Source organism: Phocoena sinus, chromosome 1, assembly GCF_008692025.1.
Source record: "Phocoena sinus isolate mPhoSin1 chromosome 1, mPhoSin1.pri, whole genome shotgun sequence".
Taxonomy (NCBI): Eukaryota; Metazoa; Chordata; class Mammalia; order Artiodactyla; family Phocoenidae; genus Phocoena; species Phocoena sinus.
The window spans coordinates 82,728,783-82,753,831 of NC_045763.1; the positions used below are offsets into that span (position 1 = coordinate 82,728,783).

General features: G+C 39.4%; 2 protein-coding genes and 2 non-coding genes across 7 annotated transcripts in view; 3 read left to right on the forward strand and 1 right to left on the reverse strand.

Annotated features, from left to right (window-relative positions):
• The first annotated feature begins 2,450 nt into the window (after window positions 1-2,450).
• Window positions 2,451-10,413, forward strand: RPL5 (ribosomal protein L5). Of its 4 annotated transcripts, none has more exons than XM_032634503.1 (8): window positions 2,451-2,533; window positions 3,718-3,787; window positions 3,873-3,988; window positions 5,117-5,251; window positions 6,563-6,765; window positions 7,509-7,686; window positions 9,761-9,849; window positions 10,247-10,413. In XM_032634503.1, the coding sequence occupies exons 1-8, from the start codon at window positions 2,531-2,533 to the stop codon at window positions 10,344-10,346; spliced, it is 894 nt and encodes a 297-aa protein (XP_032490394.1). In that variant the 5' UTR covers window positions 2,451-2,530; the 3' UTR covers window positions 10,347-10,413. The 4 variants fall into 4 exon arrangements, with proteins under 4 accessions (XP_032490394.1, XP_032490402.1, XP_032490410.1 ...); XM_032634511.1 differs by having other exon boundaries at window positions 9,764-9,849; XM_032634519.1 differs by having other exon boundaries at window positions 2,521-3,404.
• Window positions 7,341-7,436, forward strand: LOC116745347. Its single transcript, XR_004347395.1, has one exon. It is a non-coding gene; the product is annotated as a small nucleolar RNA SNORD21 (small nucleolar RNA).
• DIPK1A (divergent protein kinase domain 1A) overlaps window positions 9,348-25,049 on the reverse strand; it is a 122,578-nt gene continuing 106,876 nt past the window's right edge. Inside the window, exons 3-5 of the mRNA XM_032634488.1 lie at window positions 21,829-21,936; window positions 14,145-14,321; window positions 9,348-12,905 (exon numbers count right to left, since the gene is read on the reverse strand). Coding sequence (XP_032490379.1) covers window positions 12,093-12,905; window positions 14,145-14,321; window positions 21,829-21,936 — 1,098 coding nt within the window. The 3' untranslated portion in view covers window positions 9,348-12,092. The remainder of the gene's footprint in view (window positions 12,906-14,144; window positions 14,322-21,828; window positions 21,937-25,049) is intronic.
• Window positions 9,933-10,065, forward strand: LOC116745377. The gene has a single exon (XR_004347412.1). It is a non-coding gene; the product is annotated as a small nucleolar RNA SNORA66 (small nucleolar RNA).

The following is a 25,049-nucleotide window of genomic DNA, read 5'->3' on the forward strand; positions in this document are numbered from 1 at the left end:
CGGGAAGATCCCACATGCCGCGGAGCGGCTAGGCCCGTGAGCCATGGCCACTGAACCTGTGCGTCCACAGCCTCTGCTCCGCAACAGGAGAGGCCACAACAGTGAGAGGCCGGTGTACAGCAAAAAAAATAAATAAATAAATAAAATAAAATTAACATTGATCTATTACTACCATCTAATTCACAGATTCTATTCAAATTTCACTGATTGTTCTGAGAATGTCCTTTGTACAAAAGAAATAAAAAACCTTCCTTTTTCTTTTTTTCCTTTTTTGTCCAGGATGAAGTCTAGGATCACACATTGCATGAAGTTTGTCATGTCACTTTGGTCTCTTTTAATCTGGAATAGTTCTTTAGTCTTTCCTTATCCATCAGGATTTTGTCACTTTTGAAGAATGCAGACAGTTACTTTATAGAATATCCCTCAATCTAGGTTTGTTTGCAGTTTCATCATGTATCAGACAATTAAATTAGACTGTGTTCTCAGTACATGATATCAGGAGGCACACAAAACTGACTTGTCCCATTACTGTGATTTTTAAGTATTACTACTTGAACAAGATTATGTTGGTCGAGGGTGCTGGACAAGTTCCCCCTGGTTCCTGGTGTCACCAACTGCACTGGCTGAGCCAGCCACGCTAGCCAAAACCCCCCAGCTGCAACCAAAGGAAATAGGTTCACATATTTTAATTTTGTTCTTACAAAGGTTTATAAGGTAAGAAGAAGGAAGATAAGAAGAATAAAACATTTAATTGTGTGTTAGCTTGCTTCATAACATCCAAATATTCAGGTTAATGGTATGTGGCCTTCATATGTACCCTTGCCCTACAACGTGCAAAAGTTAGGGCTGGACCTATTTCCAGGTAGACTTTCCCTCTTGATGATTCCACCTGCAATGTAAGCAGGGCCTGACCAAGACACGTGGCATGTTTTGTAGGCTAATAACTTGATGGACTACCAAAATGAAGGTCTTATGTACTTTCTATAAACACAAATTGTATTCCTCTTTCTTTACATTTCCAAAAGCCACTCGACAAAGATGGAACCACACTTGCCTGTGAGGAATGTTTCAGCATTTCTCCTTGAGGGCTTTGTAGACCTTGGCCAGAGTGGATTCAATGTAAATTTTTCTGGTTATAAAAGGAGTTACCAATTGAAACCAGAGGAAACTGGCCTCACGATTCTGATTTGTTTCAAGTGGCAGTTTTTTCGAACCACTTAACGTGGTCATTCTGTTCAGCAGACCCTTCTCCCAGCTCTGACACTGAGCAGTTTACATGCTGATTCTTTCCTGCTAGATTAAACTTATACACACTCATGTCCCAAGAGCAGGCTTAAATCATTGGAGGATGGGGGTACAGAGTTAAAATTCATTCTAAGGATGGGTAAATTTTAAATTGCTGTGCCAGTATGTAATTTGTCTTTTATTCCTGGTGGAGTCAGTAAATTCCAATATTGGGAAAATAGAATTTGTTTTCTACGTTCCTGAGACCTTTTGGCTTGGCTTGATTGAGGCCAAATATAAAATGTAGACTCCCAGTCCCCAAGCCAGCCAGTCTGATTTACTAGAGGTGGTGAATATTCAGATATTTGCATTTTACCTAGTACCCAAACAATTCCCATGCAATAGCCCAAAGACCACCTTTGAAATACTGTTCGGTGAGGGAATACTGTTTCTTGAGGTGCTTTTTTGTTTGGTGGGTTGGTTGATCGGTTCTTCTCAGTCTCTGTGTGGAGAATAGGGAATTCTTAAGTTGCAATTAGTTTTAAAAGAATGAAAAAAAGGACTTAGAAAAAAGTTATGTTGACTAGATGAGAGTGATGGAGGGTGGGAAAAGGAATAAGGCAGTCAGGGATCAGGGAAGACGATGGAGGGAGACAGTAGTAGGGTTTTTTTTTACCATTTAACAAATACCGAATACTTACTGAATGTGAGTACTGTGCTAAATGCTGGAGATTCAAAGGTGAACTTGACAGCAGGGCCCACCCTCAGGGAGTTTACAATCTAGGGTAGGCTGAGACAGGTACAAAGGTGCTGTGGGAAGGCCCCTAACCCAGGCTTGGCTTCCTGAGGGGGAATCTGCATGCTCTGGACCCGGAGGAGTAGTCAAGGAGGGGGCAAAGGGGCTCTAGAGCTAATTCATTCTATTTAATTAAAAAAATTTTTTTTTCTTGCTTACAAAAGTAATAATGTTTGTTATGAAACAACTTCCTAGCATAGGAAAGTGAAAGCATTTTACAATCCTCCCTGCTACTGATCACCGCCCTTCCCTGTCGGATCACCAGTGAGGAGATTGGGACTCCGCGACTTTGAGGATTTGTTTCGGGAAGGCGAAGTCCAGCATCGGTCCTCCCACCAGCAGGGGGTGGAGTACTGCAAGCCAGGCGGCCGGCGGGTCTCTCTTCCACACGTCGCTGGCGTGAGCGTCGGCGCTACATACTGCGCCTGCGCACGCGCTGCGGCCTTTTTCCCCCCCCGGAGCCGTGCTGGTTCTGCAGCTCGGTGTCGGTTAGAGCTTCTGTTCTACAGGATGGTGAGTGCGTATCTCGGTCTCGGGGCTACAGATGCACGGGGTTTCCCTCTCCTTGTCCTAAAGGCAGCCTAGGTTCCGTCTGGTGCGGTGCAGGGATCGGATGCCATTAGATTGCCGGCTCTGCCGTGGTCGGGCTGCAGCTCCCAGCGTGGCCTTAATGGCTGCCACGGCGCACAAGCGGGCGGGGGGAGGGGTTGAAGAAGAGGGGGAGTTGGGGCAGAGGATTGGGGATGGGGTGAGTATAGTAGACAAACGGCAGGGGTAGTGCTGGCCCGGCAGAGGGGGCACCGGCAGGCGGTCGGGACGAGGAGATTGCGTAGAGTCAGTCTCAGACTAGCTGGGGGATGCCTGAGTGGAGACGGGCTGCGGCTCCTCGGACCCAGCTCCACCCATGACTGCTTGGTGGGTTTTCCGGGAGAGCGTCGGGGCTGGCAAGTTGTTGGTAAAACCTGTGTTTTTGGGGCCGACGAAGTGGCTTTTAAGCCACAACCGTCAGTAGAACCTGGAGGCTGTGGGGTCTTTGGGCCCCGAAAAGAAGCTCATTTACTTTGGTATGTGTTGCCTGCCTCTTTCTCTATATCGTCGCTGGCTCCGCTTTTTAATGATTCTTCGGGTGGGTGTTGCTTTAGTTGGTGGGGGTCAGTGTTGTTTTAATCGGGAGTAATTGCTGAATATATCCTTGGCCAGTTATGTTTTGTGGCAAGTAATTTAGGCTTTTGAAAAACATTTGTGGAAAGAGGGAAATATTAGGTTCTTGAAATGGGACAGTGCTAAGAACAGATTGACGTTTGCAAGATTGTTGTCTTGAACAGTGTTTTGCAAAGTTGGTCACTGGGATTATTGCTGGTCCAATAGGAAACAAAAGTTGAGGGTAAGTTTAAGAATTTAAAATCAATGTGACAGTTTTATATCTGGTGAATATAATAAATTGGCCTGTATTTTGTATGTTTTTTCATTCCATTTTTCCTGCTGATTCATTTTTATTTTGTTTTGTGAAACTGTCAGTCTTGACATATGGAAAGTAGGAGAAAAAGTGATTTTTGACTTCAGATTTGAGAAAGTGATGGTTGTGTCTGGATTCACTTTTGAAGTTTGTTATTTTGTTACACAGTTAACTCAAATGTCAAAAGTATCAGAAGCTAAAACATTTATCAAAGTTTTAATAACATTTTTTTATCTTAAAGGGGTTTGTTAAAGTTGTCAAGAATAAGGCCTACTTCAAGAGATACCAAGTGAAATTTAGAAGACGGCGAGGTATGGTCAGGTTTTCATGTTCACTACATGAAAAGAATCTGCTTTGTACTGGAATAGACTTTTTTAAATTACTTTTTTCTTTCAGAGGGCAAAACTGACTACTATGCTCGGAAACGATTGGTAATTCAAGATAAAAATAAGTACAACACACCCAAATACAGAATGATAGTTCGTGTAACTAACAGAGATATCATTTGTCAGGTAAGTTGTATTCTAGAGGCAAGTAATGGATGGTAACCTCCACCCCCCACTTCTGCCCTCACTGTGGTAGAAAAGTTGTACTCGGGGAGCAAAGCACAACGTATGCATTAGGTTCATCTAGTCTAGTGCCTGGCACTCCAAGGAACATTGAGTAGTTCTTTTAGTAGGTATGAAGTTGGAGCCTGGGAAATTGGTACTGTAAAAAATACTCTGAGGATCAGCTGTTTGGCAATCCTGACCCAGGTTAATTCCATTCACTTTCTAATTGGTGGGGGGGATTAGAGAAGTTCATGGCACTGTGCTATTTTTGTGGGGGTGGGAGGGTAAATTTGAGACCCAGTAGAAGGTTCTTGCCCATTCCAATTCCAGTAAGATAATAGAATTTATTGTGGACTGAGTTCACTTATCCAATACTTTGAAGAGGTAGGTAGTTGTGAATGTTAAATCAGACTCTTAAGATTATTTTTATTCTTGATTACTGTTCAAAATAGGTTTTAGTAAATACTTATGAAGGTGTCTCCCATGTAAAAGACTTACAGAAAGTGGCAATTTGCTCCTAGAAGGTAGTTTTCTGGGCTTTTACAACTAGGAAAACTTTTCGTACTTGAGATTTGGAGGAGACAGGCACATTTATTTTCTGGGCAGACTAATTTGTTGGTTGTGAAGGCAATCTCTTCCTCCATACCTAAGTTCAGATAACTAAATATTAGGTTTTCTGAAACATTGTTGGACTTAGATATGCTTAGTTTGAAATAATCAGGGATTCCTTTTTGATTTTTCAAAGTGCCTCCTTAATTCACCAGCTTTCCCAGCTCAAGGTCTTTTCAGTATTTCTCAGAAGTAAGGAACTACAGTATAACTTATTCCAAAGGTATTTTAATATTCGATGTCTGTGGTAATTTGAGACTTAATGTACTGTGAAATTAGTCAAACATACACAAACTCATAAACCTACTTTCTGTAGTTGACCAGGCATAATCGTTGAAGGTGAGTGGGTTTAACAGAGATCTTAAGTGATGCAGATCTGTGTCTGTTTTTTTGTTAAATCTTTTGAAAAAGAAGGCACTTAGGAAGTAATCCACAAAGCAGTGAAAACAGATTACTAACCTGTCTCTTCTCTTATTGTAGATTGCTTATGCCCGTATAGAAGGAGATATGATAGTTTGTGCAGCTTATGCTCATGAACTCCCGAAGTATGGTGTGAAGGTTGGCCTGACAAATTATGCTGCAGCATATTGTACTGGCCTGCTGCTGGCACGCAGGGTATGTACAAGATTACTTTAAGTGATGTATTTTGGAATTAGCTCACTGGAGTTGTCTGCAACATAGATGGTTCACACATGGATAAGACACCTTCAGCTAGCTGTGGGGAGAGAGGAGTGCCTCCTGTTGCCCTGTGGCTTATAAGGGCGTCACCAGGGAAGATAATTTTATATAGATACATTGTTTAAGACAGAGATGTACTTTATAATCTGGGGAAGCCTTTTTTTCTGTTTTCTCCCATTTGTTGGGTATATCTAGACCAATAGAATTATTTTGCATTGATGGATATCTGTAATCTGTGCTATCTGATATGGTAGCCGCTAGCCACATGTAGCTATTAAGTGCTTGAAATGTGTCTAGTGCTGCTGATAACTGAGTTTTTAACTTAAATATGAATAGCCGGTTGTGGCTAGTTGGTGACTATCTTGTTGGACAGATCTAGTCAGAAGTGTAGATCTTACCATCAGCGTACATTAAAAATGCAGACTATACCCCACACCTTCAGAATTTATATTCTCCTAGGGTGTCCAGGTGATTTATATGCATGCTAAATTTTGAGAAGCAGTGCCTTAAGCTTTTGAGGCGGGGGTAGGCATTGGTGGGGGGATTCATTTTTGTTTTAATAATCTTTGCCTTTGGGTGGCAGCATTTCCTATAAAAGGAAATGAAAATGTGATCTTACCTTGTTTTTGTTTTCTGACCTTGTTTTGCAGTAGAATTGTTAAGCATGCATCATTGTTGGGGACCCACATCTTCACTGGTTATAAACATGTCTGGGTTGGGACATTGTCTTTTATATGAGCATCTTGGTGCAAAGGCACTATAGATAACTAGCAGAGTAGTGGCACATATTAACATAATACAGTGGCAGGGTAGAGCCACAAAAGGTGTTCTCTTCAGCACAGGATCCTACTCATAATATTGTAATCAAATTAAACAAAACTGCCTATGATAATATTTGGTTGTTGAATTATAGCTAAATATGACCGAGGAAAGGTGGAGATTACTTCCCTTGAGTAAATATATAAGAATCAAATTTAAGTATTATGTCCTTATTGATTGCTACAAAAATCAAGTATGGACAATGTAGCAGATTCAGAAACTGTTAAACAGTTATACTTGTTGGTAAAATTGGATATCTGAAATTTCTTTTTGTGGCATTTAAAAATTGATATTTAAAAGCAGATTGGGATAAAGAGAAAAAGTGATTTGGAAGGAAATTTTTTGTCAGGTCATTAAAGTTGTGGATTTTGAGATATTGTTGTTTGAATATATTCTAACAAGCATTTAGATTGGCTTCTTTGTTAATAGCTTCTTAATAGGTTTGGTATGGACAAAATTTATGAAGGCCAAGTCGAGGTGACTGGAGATGAATACAATGTTGAAAGCATTGATGGTCAACCTGGTGCCTTCACCTGTTACTTGGATGCAGGGCTTGCCAGGACTACTACTGGGAATAAAGTTTTTGGGGCCCTGAAGGGAGCTGTCGATGGAGGCTTGTCTATCCCTCACAGGTAATAATAGTATTCAGGGCCTCGTTGCCTGGACTCCAGTACTGCACTGTTTCTAACTGGTTGGGCTGTGGAGATAACTGATCCAATTAGAGTAATAGTAGCTATCATTGTGTACCTGCCGTATGCTGGGTACTGTGCAAAGGGAACCTGGCAGGGTGGGAAGGAACTGTAACATGGTTTATAAATGAAGAGACTGGGGTTCCGGGGTAAAATTATTTGTCCAAGGTTTCAGAACCAATAAACAGAAGAGCCAGTGTTGAAACCACTACCTTTCTGTGTGGCTAAGTTTTGGTTAGAAATGAGCAACTTGATTCCACCAGTACTCCCCCTATTTTTTTTTTTGTTTGTTTAATTCAGAATGAAAATTTGTTTACTGAGTTATGGGGAAATATGGACTCTAGGGGGGAAAAAAGTTTGAGAAAAAGACATGAATTTTTAAACCTTCAACTGGAAATAAGAGTGTAGGCTGTCCTTTGCTATGAAATAAGGAGAACTATATAGTGGCCTTGGTTCATTTAATGGTATTTAAAGGTGCTTGTGGCATGATTTTCTATCCTGGAATTCAAAAATTAGCTGCTGAATGATGATGTCCCACTAACTGAGCAGTCAGTAGTTGGTCCTTTGGTTGCATATGATGCAATTAATTGTTTCAAGACGGGACTGATGGCAGCTACTGAAATGAATTCCTTCTAGGGAACTGATTTCAACCAATATATACTAAAACATGGAAAACTTTATTTCAGTACCAAACGGTTCCCTGGTTATGATTCAGAAAGCAAAGAATTTAATGCTGAGGTACACCGAAAGCACATCATGGGGCAGAACGTTGCAGATTATATGCGTTACCTGATTGAAGAAGATGAAGATGCGTACAAGAAACAATTCTCTCAATACATAAAGAACAACGTAACTCCAGACATGGTAAAAATTTAACTAAAAATACCTGTATTGGTAAATTTATAGAACCGGGTTTCCTACCTGTTTTGAGTGGGTATGTTAATACAGTTTTATTTCATGTTAACAGTTAAAAGTTGAATATGGGCATGTTAAAATGAAATTGGGATGTTGGACCCAGGGTAGGTTAAAAGTCAGACAAGATACTGTTAGGAGGAGCTGGACTTGTCAACATGCTTTTAGGAATCTTTTAGATGCTGAACGATGGCAGGCTTCAGGCATCCAAATCTAAAGCCTTTGGTGGCTTTTATGCATTTGGCTGTTCTGTATTTATAAACTTCATTCATGTGGTCATAATCTACTCCAATACGAGGTGCTAGTTACTAGACTTCACTCATTTTGAGGTCATGGGGAAAAAAGGTTCTTTCTTCATTCTTAGCAGATAAGTGCTATGTTCTGGACTTTCTCAGTGTCTCAGGCATGCACACAAAAAAGGAGATGTACAGATTCTATCACTAGTTCTGTGTGATGTTGCAAAAGTGACGGGACCCGTGTTTTCAAAAGTCAGTTTAATGTTGCAAAGTTTATCACCCCTAAAGTGGAGTCTCAGGGCTCTCTCTATTAATACATTGGGGTAATTGATGATGACAGTGCAAGTTTCGATAGTGAAGACGTAGAATGCAAAAATCACAGATTATTATAAACGTATTACAAATACAGAATTATATGTAAATTGATATATATCAAGTAATAGTTTTTATTAGGTTTTTTTCTGTTGCTGCATATTTTGTATTTGGCATACCTATGTCTGAAAATTATTTTTAAAATAGAGTTATAATTGAGGGAAAGATCACTTTCTGTTTTTGCATTATTTTCCTTTGCTAATGAGCTTTATACAAATGCATGTAGTAACTGCATTTAAAAAAATTTATTTTTGGCTGCGTTGGGTCTTTGTAGCTGCACACGGGCTTTCTCTAGTTGCGGAGAGCGGGTGTGCATGCTTCCTTGTGGTGTGCATGCTTCTCATTGAGGTGGCTTCTCGTTGCGGAGCACGGGCTCTAGGCATATGGGCTTCAGTAGTTGTGGCTCGTGGGCTCTAGAGCACAGGCTCCGTAGTTGTGGCACACGGGCTTAGTCGCTCCGCGGCATGTGGGATCTTCCCAGACCAGGGCTCGAACCCGTGTCCCCTGCATTGGCAGGCGGATTCTTAACCACTGAGCCACCAGGGAAGCCCAGTAATTGCATTTTACTCACATGGAATGAGTAGTTTTAGAGACCTGGATTACCTTGACTCATTCTTCAGGAAGGCTGTGATTGTTACTGAATTTCACACATTTTACAGTTTCTCTTCCTGACTTGATCTTCCATGTGATCAGTAGTCATTTGGGGTGGGGGTATTAAAACACTTCAGAGAGTTGCAGCATTGTTTTTTGTTGAATTTTAGAACAAAATTCTCATTAGTGTTTCTAATTGGACAGCGGTTTTCTAGGGAAATTCGGGCCTCTTTCTGATTCCACAGGGGCCTGATACTGCTGCCAGATACTGGTGATTTGTGGTAGTAGATCAGGAGGTTCCTGGTGTGGGATCCTGGGAGTAACTTTTGAAAAGACCTATCAGAAATCAGTGGGAAATAGAAATATGGGGAACGTGGGAGGACAGAGATGTATTTGGCAGTTGCTTGTTAGTCCATATATTTTTCATCTTAACATCTTAAATGCTGGCATGTATCCATACTTGAATGAAAGAATTTAGGTCAGATGGTTTTAAATGAGCATAAAATGTGTTTCTACAGAAAACAGTTTGCTTTAAACTTGAGTGACTCATAAAGTATAGCTGAATTATTTAGAAATACATGCGAATTTTTCTTGAGGAAGATTGTTATGTTTTGTGAACAGTGTCAATTCATGTTGCTTATGGTAAAAACTGGGACTTTCTTAGGAAAAGATGGGTTACAAAAAGATACCAATATTGACCTAGTTTAGCTCCTTTTGAGAATCTGGCTTAGAAGGACAAAATAGAGCAAGCAGTAGAATAGTGTGTTTTATTACTGTTTAGGGCATATGAAATGAAACCAAGTACTGTTTGCTTTGCTTTGTTTCAGATGGAGGAGATGTATAAGAAGGCTCATGCTGCAATACGAGAGAATCCAGTGTATGAGAAGAAGCCTAAGAAAGAAGTTAAAAAGAAGAGGTATGTGTTTTACTGTTTTGAAGAGAAAGAGGTTGGGAGGGGTTCCTGCCTTGTTTCATCTCGCTCAGACTCTGAGTGAAGTTGTGCAAACTCGATCACTAGCTCTGCATGATGTTGCAGAGGTGAGGGGAACCAGGTTTGCTAAAGTAATTGTGGTGATAGAAATGTATTAGCCTTGGATGCTACCGAGGTGGCCCATTCTGTCCCAGTACATTGTAACTGTCAATTTCTGCATTTTTTAATAGGCTAAGGAAGAGAACAGGTATTGGACTTGGGATTATTTGACCTCCATTTTATTACAAAGGGTGTCTTTTTCAAAGTTAAATATTCTCTATTCTCTTTCGCTATGGTTTTTAAAATTTATGTCCCTTTCTCTTCTTTTTACCTTGTTCTGTAGGTGGAACCGTCCCAAAATGTCACTTGCCCAGAAGAAAGATCGGGTAGCTCAGAAGAAGGCAAGCTTCCTTAGAGCTCAGGAACGGGCTGCTGAGAGTTAATAAACCAAACCACAATTTCTATGAAGATTTTTCAGATAAAGACAGTAATAAACTTATTGAACAAGTAGCTGTTTCTGTGTTAAGCTCTTGTTAATGAAACTGTGGGAAGTACCTGAAATTGACAGTATTTTCCTTCCAGAAACAAGTGTAGCTTCTTCCAGAAAATCTTACATATTGCCTCAAAGTCCATACCTTGGGCATCTGTTCTTCCTGACAGGAGTTATCCCTTGAATTGTATGATGCGCAGCTGTCCTTAAAAAGTCTGGCAAGCAACAGACAAACCTTCCCCTAGAAATATTTCTTCCATTCATTTATTGTAACCACATGATGAGTTGGAAGAAAAAGTACCTTCAAAGTTTACAATTTTAAAGTAAGTGAAACTGATGCTACTCCATGGCTTTAGTTCTTGAGAGATGATAGCTCTCCAATGAAGGTCATATAATTTTAACACATTTATCCAGGTGAAACCTTTGAGCAGAAAATACTGGTTCTTTTTAAACTTCATTTATTATATATTTTTGTGGTACGCGGGCCTCTCACTGTTGTGGCCTCTCTCGTTGCGGAGCACAGGCTCTGGATGTGCAGGCTCGGCGGCCATGGCTCACGGGCCCAGCTGCTCTGCGGCATGTGGGATTTTCCCGGACCAGGGCACGAACCCGTGTCCCCTGCATCGGCAGGTGGACTCTCAACCACTGCGCCACCAGGGAAGCCCGAAAATACTGGTTCTTTAATTATAAGAAGAGGTGTTTCGTTTTATGGAGTTGAAAGGCCAGATCTGAATAAACACAAAAGAGAGGAGCAAATACTAACCCTTGTATATCAAGTTTACATGAGAAAAAGAGATGGATATATTTACATGCCTCTTGAGAAAGTCCTTTGGCCAGTAGGGAATACTGTTTGTTTGAAAATGGAAAATTATTAATAGGAAGTTTATGATTCCAGAGTCCTGCTTTTAATGTCCCACTTTCCCATAGCTCAGATTCAGCATATGTGTACCTGTGTTAGGTCTGTGGCCTAAAGATACGAGTTTTGAAGACCAGTTGGCTGGCTGATACTAAGATACAGACCCTTAAATCTAGGATGATGAACTCATCCATATTCAGCCTCTAAAATTGGCAATTATATATTGCCAAGTAGAATGCTTCTGATGGGTTTTCAGTGGGTAAGAGCCAGTCAAAACTTTCTGAAGCCACATAAAATGTGATGTCTAAATGAGTTAAGTGTATTTATAAGAAACCATGATATTAACCCAACATCTGTTTATAAAGGAGTAATTTTAATTTACCTGCTTTGCAGTCTTAATTTCTGTTAATGTGCAAACTTTACCATGCTGAGACATTAGTAAATTTATAAATTTTCTTTTAAACAGCAGCTTCAATGCAAACACAATTTCCAGCACTGATATTTTGGCTAACAAATCTACAAAATATTCTGACCGTTGATGTTTATGGAATGAGGCTTTTCACAGCATTATTTTAAGTCATTAGTCAAAATAGTTACACAGTGAATGTACTAGGAAATGTACCAGCGTTTCTAAAAGGGCAGGAATGAATATTTTTGATCCTATACCTCCTGCCATTACTTCAGCAATCAACATGTATTTTAAGATGATGGCTTCCTTAGGATCAGGGGAAAGGAGTTTTGTGATAACTGGCAAGGATTTGAATCAAGCCATTTAGAAACAATGTTCAAGATTTTTCTTTTGAAGTGCTAAGTTTCTTAAAATGGTCACAATGTCCAAATGAACTAAGAGTCGTTTGTGTAGGAAATTTTCTTCCACAGTAATGTTTTTAGGTTATTTAGTATCAAAGAATGTTCCATTTCCATTTGATTTGCTGTGACTTTGAGAGCAATACAGGAATACAGCTGCTTTTCTAATTCTTCACGAATTTCAACTGGAGCACCACGCAACAGGTAGTCTTTGAGTAACTGACAGGCTTTTGCCAAGTTTGGTTGGATCACTTCAGAGGTACACTTCATTGTACTCTGATCACAGCTAGTTCGACAATCCGTGCCATAGACACAGTCCAGATCAGACTCACAGTGACGATCCTTTATAAGTTCTTTCAGGTTTGTCTCTGGCACAATTTTTCTCATGTCCACCATTTTCAAATCATACTTATCATTATATCCTAGGTTTTTGGCACTAGTATCGCACATGAGGAAGTTTCCATAGGGGCCATGGAAAACATCTTCCACAAATTCTAGAAGTCCTATGGCTATTTTAGCTTTTCTAGGCCATGATGGTGTGAACAACTGATCCATGCTTCTTCTGAACCCAGATGGAATAAAAAGTTCAATGACCCATGGAAGGCTTATTCCATAAAGAGAGGTATATTCAACACTTTCCATCACATAGAGATCACCACAGAATCCCATTAATTTGGGGGTATGTTCTTTATCTTGAAGTATTACCATGAGAAGAAATTCATTTAATTGAAGAAGTGCCCATGCTGACTTTGCTTCTCCCAAGGAAACCTGGCCATCTTTGTCTCCATCAGCCACTGTCAAGATGAGATTAACCAGTTCAGAGAGGTTGCCTTGGTCACCCAACTTTGCCTGTAAAGACAAGAATTTGGCTAATTATACAGAAGCAATGAAAAACAAGAATCTCATATGTAACATACTAACTTCCTTTACAGGGATAATTACCATGCTAAGTAATCTTGCTACTGAATACCCATAGGAGACTTAATACCTTTCCAAATACTTACGTTTGCTAAGTGAGTCAGAACTATGTTTTATGTACTTGAGGTGAAACCCACTTTGCTAAGTATGTTAAGAAATAGCCACCTTAACGCCCATAGCCTCCTTAGACCTTGTAGATAAATAGTTAACCAAGCCATTAATTAATCTTTGTCTTATTCATACTTACTTGCAAAATTGCAGTGTAATTTGCCCATATCCAAAGTTAACAGGTCAACTACAAATTATTTTCTCCTATTTGGTAATTGTTATTATTTTATTCAAGGTGTTCCAATAATGAATGCTCTAAGTATTTCCCTGTGGAGACTCTCTAGCATAAAACAGTCTAAAACTGTAAACTGTTCAAAGAAAAGAAAGATTTTGAGTTAAAATATAAGAGCAATAAAAATGAGAAAAAGATTCTTTCCAAAAGTGTAATTATTTTCATTGTTTTTTGGCCGTGCCACGTGGCTTGCGAAAGTTCCCTGACCAGTTCTCGAACCTGCACCCTTGGCAGTGAAAGTGCGGAGTCCTAACCACTGGACCCAGGGAATTCCCAATATTTTCATACTTCTATTTAATCTCTGAGTATTTCTTTAAATTAAAAAAATAATTTGCGGGCTTCCCTGGTGGCGCAGTGGTTGAGAGTCTGCCTGCCGATGCAGGGGACAAGGGTTCGTGCCCCGGTCTGGGAAGATCCCACATGCCGCGGAGCGGCTGGGCCGGTGAGCCATGGCGGCTAGCCTGCGCGTCCAGAGCCTGTGCTCCGCAACGGGAGAGGCCACAACAGTGAGAGAGGCCCGTGTACCGCAAAAAAAAAAAAATTGCAATCAGTCTACAAATTTTATTTCACCTTTTTTAAAAAAGTGTATCCGTTTTAATGTCAAGCTATAGAGCAGCCCAGCTACTTAATGAACTCACATCTGGACATTTTTAGCGATAGTAAGTAATGTTAAACACCCTCCATACATTTTTTTCTTTGAATTATTTCCTCAAGATAGAGTCCCTGATATAGGTCAAAGATACCAACATTTTTATGGCTTAGAATGAGGTCCTGCCAGCTTCCAGAAGAGTACCACTTCACACTAGCAACATGTGAATGCATATACTTACTTTAAAGAGACTGTAGACCATTTCTTTGAATTTCTGTACAGTAGTTCCCCTAGTTGGCTTATCAAATAGCACTATTTCTTTCCTTGGTTCCAATTCAGTTCCAAAATCAAGATGAAGTGCTTGTTCCATTTGACATTTCACAACACCTGGTAGATTATCCCAAATCCCTAAATACATCTGTGAAAAGAATGACAAGTTATGCTTTAGGCAGAGTAGAAAACTCTAATCTACCATGATATTTTTAGTGTCCTCCTCTTAAAAAAACACAAAAGCAACAAAACATAGATTGAGCTGACTTCCTGAATTGCAAATTTGAAATCATACTTCAAAGCTTTTTTCCTTAATTTTTTTAAATTATAAAAGTATCGCAAACCTAAATATATATATATATTTTTGACCATGGTCATCAGTTTTATTATTTTCCATTTTTTAATTGTAAAACACCAAAAATAGAAAATTTACCATCTTAACTATTTTTAACATACAGTTCAGTGGTATTAGATTCATGAGGTTGTGCTACCATCACCACCATCTGTCTCCAGAACTCTTTTCATTTTGTAAAATTGAAACTCTCTACTCCCTGTTCCCCTTCTTCCCCCAGCCCCCAGCTCATCACCAGTCCACTTTCTGTCTTTATGATTTTGACTACTCACTCTAAGTATCTCATATAAGTGGAATCATACAGAATCTGTCCTTTTGTGACTGGCTTATTTCATAATGTCCTGAAGGTTTATCCACATTGTAGCATGTATCACAATTTCCTTCCTTTTTAAAGCTGAATACTATTACATTGTAGGAATATCCCACATTTTGCATTTCCTTTCATCCACTGATTGACACTTGGGTTGCTTCCATGTTTTAGCTGTTGTGAATATTATGAACATGGATATACAAATATCTCTTCGAGATCCTGATTTCAATTCTTTTACATATATACCCAGAAGTGGAATTTCTGAATCATAGGGTCATGCTACTTTTAATTTTTTGAGGAGCTGCCAACCTGTTTTTCTCAGCAGCTACACCATTTTACATTCCCACCAACAGTGGGTTCCAGTTTTTCTGCCTTATTGCCAACACTTGTTATTTTCTTTTTTTTTTTCCAGAATAAACTCACAGAGTTTATTTTACTGAGCAATGCTTGTCCTGCGTTGTTTTACCACTTGTCAATATTTCACACTCTCTATACAACCAGAAAATGATTCCAAGGACACGTAGCAATCCTTCCTTTCTGGTTTTTTTGATAGTAGCCATCCTGATGGGTGTGAGGTGGTATCTCACCGTGTGCTTTTTTTTTCTTAGTTCTCCGACCATGTATCGAACCCACGCGTCGGCAGTGAAAGTGCAAAGTCCTAACCACTGTACTGCCAAAAAATTCCCTAATTGTGGTTTTGGTTTGCATTTCCCTAATGACCAGTGATGCTGAGCATCTTTTCATGCACTTATTGCACATTTGTATACCTTTTTCGAGAATGAATCCGGCTGTTTGTTTTTTTGTTGTTGAGTTTTAGGAGCCCTCTATATATTCTATATATTAATCCCTTATCAGATATATGATTTGCAAATATTTCCTCCCATTCTGTGAGCTTCTTTTTTTTTTTTTGCGGTACGCGGGCCTCTCACTGCTGTGGCCTCTCCCGCTGCGGAGCACAGGCTCTGGACGCGCAGGCCCAGCGGCCATGGCTCACGGGCCCAGCCGCTCCGCGGCATGTGGGATCCTCCCGGACCGGGGCACGAACCCGTGTCTCCCGCATCGGCAGGCAGACTCTCAACCACTGCGCCACCAGGGAAGCCCTGTGAGCTTCTTTTTTATTCTACTGATATTGTCTTTTGATGCACAATATTTAAAAATTTTCATGAAGTACAATTTGTCTATTTTTTCTTTTGTTGCCTGTGGCTTTGGAGTCATATGCAAGAAATAATTGCCAAACCCAATGTCACGAAGCTTTTGCCCTATGTTTTCATCTAAGAGTTTTATTTATTTTTTATTTTTCAAAATATTTATTTATTTATCTGGTTGTGCCAGGTCTTAGTTGCGGTAGGAGGGCTCCTTAGTTGCAGCATGTATGTGGGATCTAGTTCCCTGACCAGGGATCGAACCCAGGCCCCCTGCATTGGGAGCACAGAGTCTTAACCACTGCGCCACCAGGGGAGTCCCTAAGAGTTTTATAGTTTTAGTTCTTACCATTAGATCTTTGATCCATTTTGACTTAAATTTTGAGAATGGTGTTAGGTAAGGGTCCACCTTCATTCTTTTGCATGTGTATATCCAGCTTTCCCAGTACCATCTGTTGAAAAGACAGTCCTTTTCCTATTGAATGGTCTTAGCACCCTTGTCAAAAATCATTTGAGGGACTTCCTTGGTGGCACAGTGGTTAAGAATCTGCCTGCCAATGCAGGGGACACGGGTTCGATCCCAGGTCCGGGAAGATCCCACATGCCGCGGAGCAACTAAGCTCACGAGCCACAACTACTGAGCCCATGTGCTGCAACTACTGAAGCCTGCATGCCTACAGCCCGAGCTCCGCAACAAGAGAAGCTACTGCAATGAGAAGCTCATGCACTGCAATGAAGAGTAGCCCCTACTCGCTGCAACTAGAAAAAGCTCGTGCGCAGCAACAAAGACCCAATGCAGCCAAAAAAAAAAAAAAAAGAAAGAATCATTTGACCACATATGTGAGGGCTCTCTGTTCTATTCCATTAGTCTATATATCCATCCTTATTCCACTACCACATTGTTTGATTACTGCAGCTTTATAGTAAGATTTGAAATCAGGAAGTGAGTCCTCCAGCTTTCTGGTATTTTTTTCAGGATTGTTTTGGCTATTTAGGGTCCCTTGAGATTGCATACGAATTTCAGGACTTTTTCTCTTTCCGCAAAAAATTGTCTTTGGGATTTTGCTCAGGATTGCACTGACTCTTTTTTTTTTTTGCACTGACTCTTGATCACGCTGGGTAACATTAACATCTTAAAAATATTGTCTTCCAATCTATGAACATGGGATGTGATTACATTTGTTTATGTCTTTAATTTCTTTCAGCAATGTTTTGAAGTTTTCACTGTACAAGTCTTTCACCTCCTTGGTTAAGTTAATTCCTAAGTATTCTTTTTGATGCAAGTATAAATGCAATGGTTTTCTTAATTTCTTTTCTGGATTGTTCATTGTTAGTGTATAGAGATGCAATTGATTTTTGTGTGTGGACTTTGAATTCATTTATTAGTTCTAATGATTTTTTTGTGGAATCTTTAGGTTTTTCTACAAATAAAATCATATTCTCTGTCAACAGAGATAATTTTACTTTTTCCTTTCCCATTTGGATACCTTTTATTTCTTTGTTTAATTGATCTGGCCAGAACTTCCAGTACTATGTTGAATAGAAGTGGTGAAAGTGGGCATCCTTGCCTTGTTCTTAGATGAAAAGCTTTCAGTCTTTCACTATTGAGTATGATGTTAACTGTGGGTTTTTCACATAAGTGTTTTTAGTATGTTCCTAAATTCTATTCCTTCTATTCCTAGTTTGCTGTGTGTTTTTATCATGAATTTTGTCAAATGCCTTTTCTGCATCAATTGCGATGATCCTTTTTTTCTCCTTCATTCTGTTTATTTGGTGTATTACACTGCTCAATTTTCACATGTTGAACCAGCAAAAGTTAATAAGGATTAATGTGGGACTTCCCTGCTGGTCCAGCAGCCAGTGGTTGGGACTCCGAGCTTCCACTGCAGGGGGCATGGATTTGATCCTTGTTTGGGGAACTAGGATCCTACATGCCTCGTGGCGCAGCCAAAAAAAAGAAGGACTGGTGCTAGCTCTTCTTTAAATGTTTGGTAGAATTTACCAGTGAAGCCCACACGTGCAGGGTTTTTCTTGTTGGGAGGCCTGATTACCAATTCAGTCTCCTTACTAGTTATAGGTCTATGCAGATTTTCTATTTCTTAGTAGGTTTTGTGTTTCTAGGAATTTGCCCATTTCATCTAGATTATCCAATTTGTTGGTGTACAATTGTTCACTGTACTCTCATATAATCTTTTTTATTTATGTAGAACTGATAGTAATGTCCCCGCTTCATTTCTGATTTTAGTTATTTGAGTCTTCTCTGTTTCTCAGTCCATCTAGCTAAAGGTTTGTCAAATTTTGTTGACCTTTTCAAAGAACCAACTTTTGGTTTCATTGATTTTCTTTATTATTATTTCTTTATTATTGTTTTTCTATTCTCTATTTCCTTTATCTCTGCTGTAATCCATAGTATTTCCTTCCTTCTGCTAGGTTTGGGTTTAGTTTGCTCTTCATTTTATAATTCCTTATGTTGTAAAGTTTGGCTGTTTACTTGAGATCTTTCATATTTCTAATGTGTTTATAGATGTAAATATAATTTTTTAAAAGTCAAATTACACAGAAAGATAAAAGGAAAAGTTCTACACCCATTTCTCTAATTCCCAGAATTAGTCACTATTAACTATCTAGCTATTTATCAAACTAACATTATATGGTGCTTTACTCTGTGCTACAGTCTACTAATTTATCTTACTCCTTATAACAACCTTATGCAGTAGATACTATTATTATCCTGATTTAACTGATAGAGAAACTGAAGCAGAAAGAAGTGAAGCAGCATGATGAAGGGAATACAATAGTGGCAAAGCCAACATATTAACCCAGGCAGTCTAGTCATGCTTATATATAAAAACCAAATATGACCATATTAATTGGTAATAATATTAATCACTCCTCTGCGTCAAACCCTCTAATTCAATCAGAATAAAGTCCAAAGCCCTTTTCATTGTCTGCTAGGCTTCTTACGAGCTGGCCTGCTTCTCCAACCTGACCTTTATCACTTACTCCCTGGGTCTCTATATCCCATCTACATGTCTCTTCTCTATGTTCCTTGAACCTATCAGCATTATTCCTGTTTCATGACCTCCTTCACTTGCTGTTGGTTTTGCCTGGAATGCACTCTCACCGATCTTCATACGGCTGGTTCCTTCACAACATTCAAGTCTCAGCCCAGATGTCACTTTAGGGAGGCCTTCCCCAACCCCCTACCTAAAATAGGTCCCTCTTCCATCACAGGTCACTCTCTAACCCATGACCCCATTTTATTTTCTTCACAGCCCTTACCAATGTCTGAAATTATCTTATATCTTTTAAAATTTTTTACTTATTTATTTATCTACTGGCTGCGTTGGGTCTTTGTTGCTATGTGCGGGCTTTCTCTAGTTGCAGCGAGCAAGGGATACTCTTCGTTGCAGTGCACTGGCTTCTCATTGCAGTGGCTTCTCTTGTTGCAGAGCATGGGCTCTAGGCGCGCGGGCTTCAGTAGTTGTGACACGTGGGCTTCAGTAGTTGTGGCTCGTGGGCTCTAGAGTGCAAGCTCAGTAGCTGTGGTGCACGGGCTTAGTTGCTCCGTGGCATGTGGGATCTTCCCGGACCAGGGATCAAACCCGTGTCCCCTGCATTGGCAGGCAGATTCCTAACCACTGCACCACGAGGAAGTCCTTGAAATGATCTTATTTCTTTATTGACTCTTTTATCATCTGTCCTCTTTCACATGAAACATAAGGCATATGAGGCCAGAGGTTTTGTTTGTCTTATTCCCCATGGTCTCTCCCAATGCCTTAAGCAGTACCTAGCACATAGTAGATACTCAAATATTGGACTTTATTTCAGAAATCCTCTTAAACATGGCTAGTAGTGTAGACTTAAAATCTATTTTAAATTTCTATAAGATGAATGAGTATTTATATTGGAAATTTAGAAATAATTTGAAGAAAAAAGATGAACATAAAAATTATGCAATATTCCACTGCCCAAGGATAACCAGTGTTGATTGTTTTTTTTTTATAAATTTATTTATTTAATTTATTTATTTTTGGCTGCATTGGGTCTTCATTGCTGTGTGCAGGTTTTCTCTAGTTGCAGCAAGTGGGGGCAACTCTTCGTTGCAGTGCAAACCTGCTCTGCAAGTTTCTTAACCTTGTGACCTCTCTTGCCTCAGTTTCTTTAACAATAAAATGGAAATAATGATAATACCTCTTCCATAGGGAGGTTGTGAGGATCAAAGAGAAATACATGAAAAGTTCTTAGAACAATGTTGACATATAGAAAACAATATAACAAACACCTGTGTACCTACTATCTTCATAACAGACCTTAACCTTTTGCCATATTTGCTTCATTTAAAAAAAAATTATTTTATTTATTTATTTTTGGCTGTGCTGGGTCTTCATTGCTGCACGCGGGCTTTCTCTAGTTGCAGAGAGCAGGGGCTACTCTTCATTGTGGTGCGCGGGCTTCTTATTGCGGTGGCTTCTCTTATTGCAGAGCATGGGCTCTAGGCATGCAGGCTTCAGTAGCTGTGGCACGTAGGCTCAGTAGTTGTGGCTCGCGGGCTCTAGAGTACTGGCTCAGTAGTTGTGGCACATGGGCTTAGCTGCTCCGCGGCATGCGGGATCTTCCCGGACCAGGGCTTGAACCCATGTCCCCTGCATTGGCAGGCGGATTCTTAACCACTGTGCCACTAGGGAAGTCCCTAGGAAGTGTTTTTTAAAAGATTTAAAAAGAAAGTGTTAGAAGGTTGATTGCACTTGCTTTTACCTTAGGATATCGTGCTACTTAAGGAACTGCTTAGAGATCTGTTCTAGAATCTATTAATAACTAGTGATGGAAGCTATCAAGTTATATCTTTCCAATGGATTTTAACTTTTTTAAAAAATAAATTTTATTTATTTATTTAGGCTGCATTGGGTCTTCATTGCTGCACACGGGCTTTCTTTAGTTACAGCAAGCGGGGGCTACTCTTCGTTGTGGTGCGCGGGCTTCGCATTGTGGTGGCTTCTCTTGTTGCGGAGCACAGGCTCTAGGCGTGCGGGCTTCAGTAGTTGCGGCATGCGGGCTCAGTAGTTGTGGCTCATGGGCTCTAGAGCGCAGGCTCAGTAGTTGTAGTGCACAGGCTTAGCTGCTCTGCGGCATGTGGGATCTTCCTGGACCAGGGACCGAACCTGTGTCCCCTGCATTGGCAGGCGGATTCTTAACCACTGCGCCACCAGAGAAGTCCCGGTTTTGATGTTTTGTTGTATTTTCTTCTAGCACAATGGTGTCCTATTGTTTTAATTTATATTTCTTTGATGATAGGTGAGGTAGAACATTTTTTTCATTATGCTTATCAGCTACTTATAGTTCTTCTTTTATGATTTAGCTCATCATGTCCTCTGCCCATGCCTCTAGTTTAATTCTCCATTCAGGTATAAGCTCAAATTTTATCTTAGAAAGGTCCTCCCTGTTCACCTCTTCTAAAGCATATTTCTACCCTCACCATCCCCTACATTTTTCATCAACCCATCCTGTGTACAACCTATATAAAACACACTACGTTCTGTAATTTCCTTGCTTATTTATTTATCTATCAACTGTTTATGTTCCCCATCCCTCTGGAATAATGTGACTCACAGGGAAGTTATCTATCTTAATCACCACTATTTTCCTAATAACTAAAACAGTGTCTGGAACATGCTGGGAATAGGGGATTTATAAACATCTGTTGGATGAGTGAATCAACGCATGCACAATTGAAGTATTTAAAATGTCCTAAAGTTCTAGTTCAAGAATGCTCTTAACAATGCTTTAATTTAGTTTAAGGTAAAATCAGAGAGCACCATAAATCTGGACTGTTTATTCATAATGTCCATACCTGATTGTTGGGCTTGGTCGATAAGCATTTTCCAAAGTAAAGAGTTTCTGTGACACAAAGGCTATTACATGCGGGCCCATCAATAACTCCAGTCTTGTACTTGTCACACTAAAAACCAGGAAATAGAAAAGTAGTTAATAGAAAAATGTTCTTAAGAAGAAACATATTAAAATATTTGCAAATTAAGCAATTGACAAAGGATTAATCTCCAAAATATACAAACAGCTCATGCAGCTCTATGTCAAAAAAAACAACAACCCAATCAAAAAATGGGCAGAAGATCTAAATAGACATTTCTCCAAAGAGGATATACAGATTGCCAACAAACACATGAAAGAATGCTCAACATTATTAATCATCAGAGAACTGCAAATCAAAACTACAATGAGATGTCACCTCACACCAGTCAGAATGGCCAACATCAAAAAATCTACAAACAGTAACTGCTGGAGAGGGTGTGGAGAAAAGGGAACCCTCTGGCACTGTTGGTGGGAATGTATATTGATACAGCCACTATGGAGAACAGTATGGAGGTCCCTTAAAAAACTAAAAATAGAATTACCATATGATCCAGCAATCCCACTCCTGGGCACATATCCGGAGAAAACCATAATCTGAAAAGATACATGCACCCCAGTGTTCACTGCAGCACTGTTTATAATATCCAAGACATGGAAGCAACCTAAATGTCCATCGACAGAGGAATGAATAAAGAAGATGTGGCATATATATAATGGAATATTACTCAGCCATAAAAAATAATGAAATAATGCCATTTGCAGCAACATGGATGGACCTAGAGATTATCATACTAAGTGAAGTAAGTCAGAAAGAGAAAGACAAATGTCATATGATATCACTTACATGTGGAATCCAAAAAAAAGATACAAATGAACTTATTTATAGAACAGAAACAGTCTTACAGATATCAAAAACAAACTTATGGTTACCAAAGGGGACAGAGGGGGGAGGGATAAATCAGGAGCTTGGGATGAACACACACACACTACTATATATAAGATAGATAACCAACAAGGACATACTGTATATAGCACAGGGAACTCTACTCAATATTCTGTGATAACCTTTAAGAGAAAACAATTTAAAAAAGAATATATGTATATGTATAACTGAATCACTTTGCTGTACACCTAAAACTAACACATTGTAAATCAACTATACACCAAGAAAATTAAAATTTAAAGAAGAAAAAACATATTAAAGACACCATAAAGAGATATCTATATTCTTTAAGAGAAAGTCCTATGATGAAAAGAATTCAGGCTTTGGATCAGGACAGACTTGGATTTGAATACAAGCTCTGCTCCTTACTAGCTATATAATGATGAGAGATCTTGTTGTGACTAGGGTGTGCATAGAATTTTGAAACTGTTTTTCCCACTTAGCGTGGCCTGAGGTACCCACTCTCTGTGAGAAGGTAGGCATTCAATTTTTAAAAACGGCTCAATTTTAAAATAAAAAATAAAGTTTTAAATACCAAAATATTTTAAAATAACAAAATTAAGTCACGTCTGTCATCTTGTCATCTTTGATATTGCCCCCAAAAAAGAAAAAGATGGGAATTCCCTGGCAGTCCAGCAGTTAGGACCCTTAGCTCTCACTGCCGAGGGCCCGGGTTCAATCCCTGGTCAAGGAACTACGATCCTACAAGCCATGTGGCACAGCCGAAAAAAAAAAAAAGGAAACCAAACGCTTTGACAAAATAAGGTACCAGTGTAACCCTAAGGCACAATAAATGAGGATGGCCTGCAAAATACAGTGAAAATTACAGCAGAGTACAGAAGGATGCTGAGATTAAATACCTGCTGTGACCTCACTTCTCAGACAAAGTTGGCGGAGCACTAAATAGGTGGTACACCAGAGGAACAGAACCATCACTCTGGTTTGCAATGAAAGTTTAAGGGGCACAAGCTGTGGGAACTTCCAAGGACTCTATTTGGCATTGTAAAGTAGCGGGGCAAGGCAGTGCTGATTGATAAAATCCTTAAAAATGTTATCTATGTTGGAGGCAGTCTGTAAATAAACTAAGCATTGGGAGAGACTATATTATGAGCATCTCTGTAGTTGCTGGGGAGATAGACAGGCTAAACCAATCTGTGTGAGTGTCCCCATCTTATCTTTTTTCTCTTTTACCCCCCCGCACACACACACACACACACACACACTAACTCTGGGCCACAGAAGTTTCACCACTTGCTCATTTCACTGTCCCAGTTGCTTCTTGCACATAGTGGTTGAAGAACTCCTTTCATTCAGTAATGAGTAATACTCAAAAGAAAACAAGCAGGAGATCTATACAGCAAATGTACAAGGAAAAGGAGGAAAGGAATAGGAAAAGGACATGTCAAATAAAGAAATTTTCCAGAAAAATACTGCCATGAAGCACACCAAACATACTGTTATGAATTCAAAGGACTTAATGAAACAGTTTAAAATAATGTCTCAAAGCAGAAGACCTAATGAGAGACAAAAGAAGTAAATGTAAAATAAGCAAGCAGAACTCAAAAATTAAGAAAAAGAAAAAAATCGAAGAAATTAAAGTCACATTATGAATGGGGAAAAGGGGGGGCAGACAAAAATAACAACATAGTAAGACTTATGAGGGCTAGGTTGAAAAAGTGAGCAAAATGAAATGGAAATTTAAAAAGAACTAAAAAGAATTTGAGATAAAATTATAGATATAGAAGACAAAGGATATCCAGCATGTCCACAGGAGGGAGAATAGAACACATAGAAAAAAAAATAATCAAAGTAGAATTCAAGAGAACTTCATGTAAGTGAGAGAAGTCTTTAATCTACAGATTGAAAGGATACACACTGTCCCAAGGAAACTGACACAGAATGACCCCTGTGACATATCCCATTGAATTTTACTGGACTTCAAAAATAAATAATTCTTTGAACATCCAGGCAAAAAGATCAAGACACTTTTAAGGGGAAATAAATCAGATTGGCCTCAGATTTCTCCATAGCCACATTCAAAGGTAGATAACAGTGGTGCAATGCCAGCAAAGTCTGAGAAAGGAAGTGTGACCTGCCTGTGTCCTAATTTTCTCATTTGTAAAAGGGGATGTACCTACTACTTGATTTATAGCATTATTATGAGCTATAATGGTTTAATGAGGATAGATCACCTGTGATTTCAATAAGTGCTCAAAATAGCTCTTCTTATTCTCCATAGCCAAACTTTCTTTCAAGTA

Excerpts from the sequence above, each read along its gene's own strand:
- RPL5 (XM_032634503.1), top strand. Across the intron at positions 3,788-3,872 it reads GAAATTTAGAAGACGGCGAG|AGGGCAAAACTGACTACTAT; the intron begins GTATGGTCAGGT and ends TTTTTCTTTCAG. Across the intron at positions 7,687-9,760 it reads ACAACGTAACTCCAGACATG|ATGGAGGAGATGTATAAGAA; the intron begins GTAAAAATTTAA and ends GCTTTGTTTCAG.